The 12,166-nt window shown below is 41.7% G+C and overlaps 1 protein-coding gene across 4 annotated transcripts in view; it reads right to left on the minus strand.

The window, feature by feature from the left end:
- The window catches only part of CDC42BPA (CDC42 binding protein kinase alpha), a 322,688-nt gene that overhangs the window by 131,355 nt on the left and 179,167 nt on the right, over positions 1-12,166 (minus strand). For all 4 annotated transcript variants that reach the window (XM_049635114.1, XM_049635113.1, XM_049635116.1 and 1 more), the window contains exon 11: positions 11,717-11,839. In XM_049635114.1, the coding sequence (XP_049491071.1) occupies positions 11,717-11,839 (123 nt within the window). The remainder of the gene's footprint in view (positions 1-11,716; positions 11,840-12,166) is intronic.

Raw genomic sequence — 12,166 nt, forward strand, 5'->3', positions numbered from 1 at the left:
ACAGCTCAGAGCCTGGAGCCTGCTTGGGATTCTGTGTCTCCCTCTCTCTCTGCCCCTCCCATGCTCATGCTCTGTCTCTGTCTCTCAATAATAAAAAATGGTAAAAAAAAAAAATTTTTTTAAATAAAAAAAGAAAGAAAGAAATCCTCAGAGACTATCAAAAAATACCTCACGCAACACAATGAGCCATACCATTCTAGGCCAAGTAACTAAAAAGCAGTTTTTGTGAGTAAAGAGCAGAAGCAGACCAACACAACAGGCTAGCACACTCCAACCAAATGGTTCCTAGCTCACTGCTGCTAGGACAGCTGGGAAATTCAATAGTTCCTATGAAGATTTAATAAGGGACAAAAACACAATAAGGAAATTTTCTTTGCACTGTGTGGCATGGAAGAGAAATATTAAATAGACTCTGTCTTGAAGGAGATAACCAGGTCAGGAAGATAAAGAGTAACACCCCACAAATCATAAATGAAGCAGAAACACAAAAGTAGATCGTGTGGCAGGTTCTATGGGAGCTGGGGGAGGAGGACCGGGGAAGAGGCCACGGCTGCCGCGGGACTCGATGTGGAGCACGGACCACCCGCGAGGGGCGAGGACTGTGACCAGGGCGGCGTTAGAAGCACAGTCAAAGCACCTCTCCCTGATCTGTGCAGACACAGTATCACCGCTTCTCCCTTACGTTCTGATTCCTAAAATAACCCAGGACTCTTCTGAGATGGGAAGAGATCTGACTTCCAATCATGACGGGGAAACAGGTTCCCCTATACCTACCCCTCTCCCTCCATTCCCTATCCTTCTCCTTCATTTACACGATGCAGGGCAGTGTGTGTGTGTGTGTGTGTGTGTGTGTGTGTGTGTGTGTGTGTGTCAGACAGACAGAGGGAGAGGGGAATAGTTAGTTTAGGGTTGGAGAGACAGACAAACCACCCATCTCCAGGCAACAAAAGAAAGGGGGTTACAAAGCACATTAGAGATTACAATAATTATTCAGGAAACAAGAAACCACTCCCGTATCTTCTCAGGGAAAAATATCAAATGAGAGTATGGATTTATACTTTCATCTGCTGAGTGTCCATTAGATGACACAAGGAAATTCTGTCTTACCTTCTTGGGAGTTTGGAGTGTGATAAGGAAAGCAGATTTTAAAAGGAAATTGTAAGTAATTATAACTTTATTAAAATTTTCTAGGAGTCTCAATATATTGGAGAACACTGCCATAGGGAAAGAAAAGATATACAGGCACTGGTGGTGTGTAATTGTCTACACAAAGATCTAGCTTAAGAAGTAGCTAACAGAAGGTGATTTGGGGGCGCCGACCCTTGATTTCGGCTCAGGTCGTGATCTCACAGCTTCTGAGATCGAGCCCCAAGTTGGGCTCTGTGCTGACAGTGCATAGCCTGCTTGGGATTCTCTCTCTCCCTCCCTCCCTGCTTGCCCCTCCCCCGCTCATACATACGGTCTCTCGCTCTCTCTCAAAAAAATACATAAATTTAAAAAAAAACAAAGGTGATTTGGACTTTTCTTTAAAGCCAGGACTATAGTCAAGGCTACTCGTAAGGCACGTTCCTAGAAGAGCCTGTTTTCTATTATCTGTAGCTTTTACATCGAAATGTTTAGGATAGCGTGGGTTTAACTGTGAATGAGACACAGAGGTTATCCCCAGCCTTACCACTCTGCCTCCAGTACCGAGTATAATTTCTGGTACGGAACAGTACCTCAATAAGGATGTTTATGGGCTGAACTGAGAAGGACTGTGTTGCCAGTGGGAACAGGATGGCACAGCCACTGCGGAAAACGGTTCGGCGACTCCTAAAAACACTGAACATGAATTTCCGTACAAATTCAGGAATTCTACTTCTGGACTTGATATATGTTCCCTCATGTGCAAGGCGGCACTATTTACAATAAACAAAATGGGGAAGCAACCCAAGTGCGTCGGTGACGAATGTAAAAACAGAAGGGAGTATTTGCATACACGCAGAATGTTGCAGAAGACGGGAAATCCGACACAGGCTACAACATGGGTGAACCGTGAAGACGCTGCTAAGTGAAGTCAGCCAGCCACGGAGGGACAAATACTTTATGACTGCACTCACGTGAGGCTCCCAGAGCAGTCAAATGCAGAGACGCAGAAAGAACGGCGGGTGCCAGGGGCTGGGTGTTGGAGGACCGGGCAGCTGGTGTTTGATGGGCGGAGAGTTTCCGTCTGGGAAGATACTGGGCTGCCGGGACGGAGCGTGACAGCCGCACAGCACGTGAATGTGTTATATACCACTGATGTGACACTCAGACATGGTTAAAATGGTCACTTTATGTTATGTACATTTTACTGCAATAGGTAAAAAGAGGTTTAAAAATGAATGAATGATGAAAAAAAAAGAACGAGATGGGATGGAATCCTGGGCACACTGAGACCAGCACATGCCCAAGAGCTGCTGGGAAGGAAGAATGCTAAAAACAGGATCTGCCCTTTCTCTTCACCTCGTTTTCACTGGTTCTGCCCCGCCCCTGGGAAAAGCTAAAATAGAACGAGTGAAGAGCAGTCCTATAGCCTCTGCATTTAGGGAGTAAGTAGGAGGAAAGTGAAGAAGGAAATCTCCATCAACAGGTCAACGGTAACCAATTTCCCCAGTTAGAGGCCTCCTTCCAGGCACCGCTGACTTGTACGTAAGGGGTGAGTGAGTGTGTCACGAATTGCCCGGAAAGACGTATTAGGAAGACATCTTGGGAAGCGGTCGGATGTTTCCAAGAGCGAAGTTTCACTGGTCACTCGTCAACCCATACTGACTTGGGCTTTTTACGTGTCACACACTCTTCCGTGCACTTGGACGTATCAATGAAAGAACCAAGTTCCTATTTTCAAGAAGCTTACTATCTAGCAGTCAGGCGAGGGAAATAAAGCAATATACAAATAAAAACCTATGTCAGCGGTAACACGTATTCTAGAGGAGCTTAAGTTTACGGTGAGGAATGTAAAATGAGGAATGCAAAAATAAATGAATGAAGAAGGAAGGAATGAGGGAAGGAGGAGGGAAGGAAGAGGGAGTGGAGAAAGAAAAGAGAAAACAACAACGAAATAGCAAAAACTCAGAATGTGACCGAGGAGAACTAAGCGTAGTTCACTTCGGCGGAAATCTGGAGACACAGCGACATGCATGATAACGAAGGGCCTTGGAAACAGAGCTGAGCTGTTTCACTTTCACCCGGGAGCCAGCGGGCATCCATGGAAGACACGTTAGCACGTGTGCAGAAACTGTGACGTGATCTGATCTATATTTGAAGAGCTTCCTCTGGAGACTTCTGCTTCCAGAAAGAAGGATTAGATACATTTCCCCTCTTCTCTGGACATCATACATAAAACAAACATAAGAAAAATGAAATGTGGAGAGAAGAAAAAGGATGACCGATGGGGACAAGGGAACCTGAAACTGTGATGTCAGGAACACTGGACCAACACAGCGGGAAGTTCTCTGGGTTTTCTTTGCGGTTCATTTTTCCCAGACACAGAGCCAAAGAAACTGGCGATCCAGAAATGCCAACAGGGGCAGCAAATAAAAGCCCCGACAGAAGCCCACTCTTTCTACCCAAAGGACCAGGAAAGGGGCAGATTAGCAAGACCGAAAACTTTCAGGAAGTAACTGTTCCACTCAAGTTAAACAACAGAAACAACTTACTCCACAACCACGTCTGTCAGCGAAGGACATGTGAAGAGCCAGACCTCAATCACGTCAGGCTATGATGAAGCACCCAGAAACAGACACACCATGAGGCATGAGGGTACTCAGAGGACTGCTAAAGGGCCACTGGCCGTAACACGCGCGTTTCACATGCAATGTCCGTGAAGACCACATGGGCAACTAGCACTTCCGCACCCCCCCAGCGGCAGCAGTGAGGTTGTCCACCGTCCCCGCGTTGGGCTGGTGTCAGAGAAGGAAGAACGTCCGCCACTGCCCAGCGGTACGAGGGCGATGCCCACCACCGAGTTGGTGGAAACCCAACCTCCTCCGGGAATAACGAGGAGCCCTTCTCTGGGTATCGCAGGAGGCCAAGTGGGGAAAGTGAACCTCCACCCCAACCTGGCAAGCCACCGCTGCTGGAGTGGTATCGGGAAAAGCTGGCGAAAATGGAAAAGTGCAAATAAGATCCAGAGTCACTAACTGAAAATCAGTCATCCTATCGGGAACTAGGAAAATCTCAACTTGAATGAGAAAAGGAAATCGACAGATGCAGACGATGAAATAATAGAGATGTTAGAAATATCTGGCAAGACATTAAACCAGCTATGATAAAAATGCTCCACCGAGCAATTACGGACATATCTGAAATAAATGAACGAACAGAAGACTCAAGCGAAGATACAGCAAGTCTCAGCAAATAAACAAGTTTACAAAAAACAAAATGGAAAATTTAGAAATAAATGTAAAAAAAAATCTGGATTGTTGGGTTCCACAGAGGAACCCATCAGAGGATTCTTTCCATCACAGGAAAGAATCAGTGAAATGGAAGATAAAGCAGTAGAAATTGACCAATCTAAATAGTGGAGGGGGGGGGGGGGCGGAATGAAAACAAAAATGAACAGAGACCCAACGATTTGTGGATTGATAACAAAAGATGTAACATCTAAGTCATCAGTAGGCAGGTCTGTAAAAGTACTCAAAGTAATTAAGTGGAAAAACGTGGAAAGACACACTTATGTGTCTTTATTACAGAAGAGGAACAAATCCCAAACAGAATAAACCCCAAGAAAACCATGCCAAAACACACCATTAAACATCAGAGAACTATAAAAGAAGAAAAACCTTGCAAGCAGCCAGAAAAAAACAACACCCTAGATAAAGGGGGAAAAAACCCTCAGAATGACTGTGATTTTCTCCTCATAAACCACAGAGTCCTAAGGAAAGTGGTACAATATATTTTTCAGATGCTTAAACAAAAAACTATCAACCCAGAAGAAAACTAAGACATTCTCAGATGAATAAAAACTAAGAGAATTTGCTGATAGCAGGGTTGTCTTTAAAAAAAAAATGGCTAAAGGAAGGGGCAACCGGGTGGCTCAGTTAAGTGTCTGACTTCGGCTCAGGTTATGATCTCACGGTTTATGCGTTCAAGCCCCGCATCAGGCTCTGTGCTGACAGCTCAGAGCCTGGAGCCTGATTGGGATTCTGTGTTTCCCCCTCTCTCTTTGCCCTTTCCCTACTTGCACACACACTCTCCCTCAAAAATAAACAAACATTAAAAAAAATTTTTTTTTTTAAATGGCTAAAGGAAATCCTCTAAACAGAAAATAAGAGAACAAGGAGCTCATCAATATCAAGAAGGAATACAGAGTATGGTATATAAAAATTGGGTAAATTGGGTCACCTGGGTGGCTCAGTCAGTTAAGGGTCCGACTTCAGCTCACAGTTTGTGAGTTCAAGCCATGCATCGGGCTCTGTGCTGTGAGCACAGAGTCTGCTTCAGATCCTCTGCCCCTCCTCCACTTGTGTGCGTGTGTGCACGCTCTCTCTCTCTCTCTCAAAAATAAGCATTTAAATAAATAAATAAATAGATAGATAGATAGATATTTTAAAATATGGGTAAATCCATAAGGATTTTCTTCTCCTCCTAAGCTTTTTAAGTTATATTTCACAACTATAACTGTTATCAACATACAACAGACTGTTATAACTAAAATACTTTATGTCAGCCTCATAGTAAGCATAAAGCAAAAAGCTACAGTAGGAATACAAAAGATAAAGAAAAGAGAATCAGAGTTTAACGCTATAGAAAATGATTAACTTACAAATGAAGTCAGTTAAGAGAGGAACTTGAACAAAGGAACTACAAAACACTCAGAAAACAGTAAGATGACATTAGCAAATCCCAATCTTTTATTACTTTAAATATAAATGGATTAAATTCTCCAACAACAAGACCTAGAGTGGTTGGATGAATAAAACCAAGACCCAATTATATGCTGTCTATAAAAGCCTCACTTCAGCTTTAAGGAGACACAAAGGCTCAAAATGAAGGGATTAAAACAAGGTATTTCATCCAAGTGGAAACCAAAAGAAAACAAGGGTAGCTATAGTTAGACAAAATAGATGTTAAGTCAAAAATAGTAACAAGTGACAAAAAAGCTACCATATGACAATAAAAAGGTCAATTTGTCAAGAAGGTATGACAATTATAAATACATATGCACCTAACACCGTATCATCTAAATATACTCAGCAGATACACCAGATCTGAAGGGATAAATAAACAATACGATACAGTAGGGGACTTCAATACCCTACTTCCAACATTGGATACATCATCTAGACAGAAAACCTATAAGGAAATGTGAATTATATGTGAAAGGAATGTGAATTATACTTTAGAACAAGTGGATCTAACAGACATATATAGAACATTCCCTCCAATAGCAGCAGAATATACATTCTTCCCAAACACACATGGAACATTCTCCAGGATAAATAGATTAAAAAACAAGCAAGTTTACAAAACAAGTATTATTTAATTTTTTGAAAGAAAATGTTAATGTTTATTTATTTTTGAGAGAGCGAGCGAGCAAGTGCAGGGAAGGGGCATAGAGAGAGAGGGAGACACAAATCTGAAGTAGGCTCCAGGCTCTGAGCTGTCAGCACAGAGCCCAATGTGGGGCTCGACCCCACAAACTGTGGAATCATGACCTGAGCCAAAGTTGGACACTTACCTGTCTGAGCCATGTGGGCACCTCACAAAACAAGTCTTAAGAAATTTAGCAAACGATACCAAGGATCTTTCCCAAGCACAAAAGTATGACATTAGAAATCAATAAAGGACGAAACTGGAAAATTCATAAAAATGTGGAAATTGAACAACACACTCCCGAATAACCAATGGATCACAAAAAGAAATTAAAAAGGAAATTAAAAAGATATCTTGTAACAGACAAAAATGGAAACACTATATGCCATATGAAATATGGCAAATGCAGTTCTAAGAAGGAAGTTCATGGTCATAAACACCTCTACATTAAAAAAATGAAAGCCCTCAAACACCTAACTTTACATATCAAGCAGCTAGAAAAAGAACAAACTAAATCTAAAGTTAGCAGAAGAAAGGAATTAACAAAGATCAGAGAAACAATAAATGAAACAAACATCAGGAAAATGAAGAAAAGATCAATGTAACTAAGAGATTGTTTTTGGACAGTCAAAATGGGCAAAACTTAAAAAAAAAACCGACAACTCATATAAATAAAATCAGAAAGAGGAAACATTTCAATGGGCAGCACATACAAAGATCATAAGAGACTACTATGAACAATTACATGCCAGCAAACTGGATAACCTAGAAAAACGGATAAATTTATAGAAACATAAAACTGAACAAAACTGAATTGTGAATAAATTAAAAAATCTAAACAGACCAATAATGCTAAAGATACCGAATTAATAATCAAAAACCTCCAAACAAAGAAAAACCCAGGACGTGGCGGTTTTACTGGTGAATTCTAACAAACCTTGTAAAAAGAATTAACACCAATCCTTCTTGAACTCTTCCAAAAAGTGAAAGAGGAGAGAATACGTTCAAACTCATTTTATGAGGCCAGCACTACACTGATACCACAGCCAAAGAGTGCCAAAAGCAAAAATCAACAAGTGGGACAACATTCAACTTACTTCTGGAGAGCAAAGGAAACCATCCACAACATAAAAAGGCAACCTAATGGATGGGAGAAAATACCTGCAAATCACATATCTGAGAAGGGGTTAATACAGAAAATATATTTTAGTAACTCGTAAAACTCAATGGCAAACAATCTGATTAAAAAATGGGCAGAAGATCTGAATAGACTTTTTCTTTTTTTTTCCCCCTAAAGAAGACATAAAGATGGCCAACAGGTACATGAAAAGGTGCTCAACGTCATAAATTATCAGGTCAATGCCAATCAAAACCATGATGAGCTATCACCTCGCACCTGTTGGAATGGCTGCTGTCCAAAGACAAGATATAACAAGTGTTGTTATGAACAAGTGTTATAAACACGTGTTGCAGATAAAAAGGAATATTTGTGCACTGTTAGTGGAAACATAAATTGGTACAGCCACTTTGGAAAACATGGAGGCTCTTCAAAAAATTGCAAATAGGGGCACCTGGGTGGCTCGGTGGATTAAGCGCCCGACTTCAGTTCAGGTCACGGTCTCATGGTCATGGCCCGTGCTGGGCTCTGTGCTGCCAGCTCGGAGCCTGGAGCCTGCTTCTGCTGTGTCTCCCTCTCTCTCTGCCCCTCCCCCGGCTGCAGTCTGTCTCTGTCTCTCTCAAAAATAAATAAATTAATTAATTAATTAAAAATAGAACTACTGGAGGATCTACCAATTCCACTTCTGATTATTTATCCCAAGAAAACAAAAACACTGAATTGAAAAGGTATGCATTCCATGTTCACTGCAGCATCATTCACAAGCATCAAGACACGGAAGAACTTAAATGTCCGATGATGGATATGTGGATAAATAAAACGTGGGGTGTATGCACAATGGAATACCACTGAGCCATTAAAATAAGCACTATCTTGCCATTGGCGGCAAAGTGGATGGACCTTGAGGGAATTACGCTAAATAAAGGCAGTCAGAAAGACAAATACTGCATGATCTCACTCAATGTGTGGAATCCAAAATAACCAAAAAAGGGAACGCGGAGAACAAATTGGTGGTTCTAAGAGGCAGGGGTGCAAGGGCATGTTGAAGGAGTGAAGGTGATCACAGGTACAAATTTCTAGTTACATAATGCCTAAGTCCCGGGGAGGCAATGCACAGCATGAGGACTACAGCTAATAATTCTGTACCACATACTGAAAAGTCATTGAGAGAGTAGCTCTTAAAATTTCTAAGCACAAGGAAAAAAATCTGTAACTACGTGTGCTGATGGTAACTTGACTTCCTGTGGTGGTCATTTCACAATATATACAAATACTGAACCATTATGTGCGCACCTAAAACTAATTAATATAATGTTGTATGTCAACTATATCTCAAAAAGGAAACAGAAAAATAAAAGAATGAAAACAAAAACAAAGGCAGTACAAAAAACAAAAAAAAGAAAGAAAAAAAAGAAAGGCAGAAAACGAAAGACCAATATTCTTCATGTATACGAATGCCAAAATCCTTAACAAAATACTAGGAATAAAATTCAGTAACACATAAAAATAATTATACACCATGACCAGTAATGTATATATTCCAGGGATGTAAGTTTGGTCCAATATTTCAAAATCAACCAATCTAATCCACCATATTTATAGGCTAACAAAAGGGGGAAAAATCACATGTTCATATCGATAAATGCAGAAAAAATACTTGACAAATTTTGACAACTATCTGTGATAAAAACTCTCAGAAATACAGAAATAGATGTGTACTTCTGACTTGGTAAAGAGCACCTACAAAAAATGTGTAGCTAATATTACGCTTGAGGGCAAAACACTGAAGGCTTCCCCCTAAGACTGGGAAGAAAGCCAGGATGTATATTCTCATCACTCTTCTCCAACACAGCGCTGGGGATTCTAGCCAGTACAGAAAAAGAAATGAAAAGCACACAGATAGATCAAAGAGGCAAAAACACAACCTTCCTATTTGCAGATGCATGATGATTAGCACAGAAAATCCTAAGGATTCAATCAATTTAAAAGGAATCAATTAGGGGCGCCTGGGTGGCTCAGTCGGTTGGGCGTCCGACTTTGGCTCAGGTCATGATCTCACGGTTCTTGAGTTCGAGCCCCGTGTCAGGCTCTGTGCTGACAGCTTGGAGACTGCTTCAGATTCTGTGTCTCCCTCTCTCTCTGCCCCTCCCCTGCTCATGCTCTGTCTCTCTCTCTCAAAAATAAATAAAACATTAAAAAAAATTTTTTTTTAAGAAATCAATTAAAAAAAAAAACCCCCTCTGAGAGCTAATAAAATGGGCTTATGAGTAACTCATCTCAATCCATATTACCTCTCTGAAGATAAATCCCTAACCATCCCAGCTGGTCACTGTTTTTTCAGTGTCAAATAACTAACACATTCAGTGCTCTTGATGTTTTATTGTTGATAGCAAATCAAAGCAAATGATTCTGCGTATCATATTTCCAAACACCTTAACTGTAGAAAATAAAGCTACAGAAATTTGATAAAGAGATATCTCTTAGGAAGAGAGCCACTTAAAAATATAGATTATGGCCAAATACCATAAATTATGGTCAAATTTAAGAGCTCCATGTGTATTTAATATAAGCAAAGTATTAACATGGCATTTAAACAGTCCTTTTTAGGGGCGCCTGGGGGGCTCAGGCGGTTAAACATCCGACTTCAGCTCAGATCATGATCTCACGGTTTGTGGGTTCGAGCCCTGCATCAGGCTCTGTGTCTCCCTCTCTCTCTGCCCTTCCCCCACTCATGTGCTCGCTCACTCTCTCTCCTCCCCCTTCAAATAAACATTAAAAAAATTTTTTTAATAGTCATTTTCATAAAAGATCCTGTCTCAGATTCTTCTTCTCCTTCACTTACTTTGGTCTTAAAACGGCCTTTCTGGAGAGGCCTGACTATCCTGGCTAAGCCAGTACCTTCTCTCTCTCCCTATGCTGAGACCAGGTGCCATGCCTCTAAACCCTGCAAAAGGCTCCCATTACACTGACAGAAAAAAAAAAAACCCAAAAACCTTGTAACAGTGAGACTGTACTGATGAGGACACAAGCCCTACCCGACCCTCTGTTCTCCACCCCGTCTCCATCATCCTCCCCGCTAGCTCATCCTGCTCCAGCCACGCCGTCCGAACTCCTGAGGCGCATTCTGACTTCGGGGCCTTTGCACCGGCTGGTCCTTCTGCGTGGAACGTGTGCTTCCCATTTAACTGCACACTAGCCCCTTACCTGCTTCAAGTTGTTGCTCACCTGTCGCCTTCTCGGCGAGGCTTACCCCCAGGCCAGCCTGCATAAGATGACACAACTCCCCATCCTGGACTTCTGGCCCCTTCTCCGTATCCTGCTCTAAGTACTCACCACCTTCTAACATAGTGTGTCATTTACAGAGTTACATAGTTACTGTCTTATGTCTGTTGGGTGCCTTCCAGTCCCGCAAGAACAGGGTTCTGTCATTGTCATCACGCTTAGAACTGCATTCCAAGAGCCTCAGACCATACCTGCTCCCCAGCAGGTGCTCAATCAGTATTTGCTGAACGAACGGACTCAACGCACGAATGGACGGAACGGACATATCGACGCTCGTCTGAATTAATTTACTTAAATCTCGTCAATGTGCCGAAAGGAACCGTCACAGAGAAGATAAAAGTTCACGTACTGCTGTCCGCATACATGCAGTTTCCTTGTCTACACTGTCCTTCTTCCTGACTCCTGACACTCCCTCCCCTGTTCGTGTGTATGCTCAGCCAGACAAGTTCCAGCTAAACCTCCCAAACTAACACATCTTCTCAAAGCACCATCTTTGTTCGCGTGAACCTCGGTGAGGTGCCCCTCCTGATCCTCCCCAGGGACCTATGCTCGTGTTTCTCATGTACTGCAGAAACTATTTTTTCCCATACCAAAATGTGAGTTCCTTGAAAGCAGAAACCATTCTGACTTGCTCTCCCCTTACTGGTGCAGAGCTCACATTACGTAACATGAGACAGGCACTCAGTATATATTGTGTGTGTAAACAGCCTTTTTTTTTTTAAACCTACTAATCTGAATGAATAGTGAATCACAGAAATTTACCTCTTACTTGTTTCCTTAGTTTTTCAATTTCTTCTTTTAAGGTTTTGATCTCTAAATCTTTGCTTGCCGTGAGTGGACCGTCAGCAGTTGAATACTGCAGCGCTTGAACAGTCTGTGTTGACTCTAAAAAAAAAAAAAAAGAATAAAGGATAAAATGAGAAATATGGCCATATTAAAAAATTTTTTTAACTAACAGCAATATATTTCTTTTTTTTAATGTTAATTTATTTATGCTGAGACCAAGCGAGCAGGGGAGGGACAGAGAGAGAGGGAGACAGAATCCCAAGGAGGCTCTGCACTGTCAGCACAGAGCTCAACACGGGGCTCGAACTCATGAACCGTGAGATCACGACCTGAGCTGAAATGAAGAGTCAGATGCTTAACCAACTGAACCACCCAGGCGCCCCAATATATTTCTTTCTAGAGAAATCCATATATAATTCTACTGAT

Source organism: Panthera uncia, chromosome F1 (assembly GCF_023721935.1).
Source record: "Panthera uncia isolate 11264 chromosome F1, Puncia_PCG_1.0, whole genome shotgun sequence".
Lineage (NCBI taxonomy): Eukaryota > Metazoa > Chordata > Mammalia > Carnivora > Felidae > Panthera > Panthera uncia.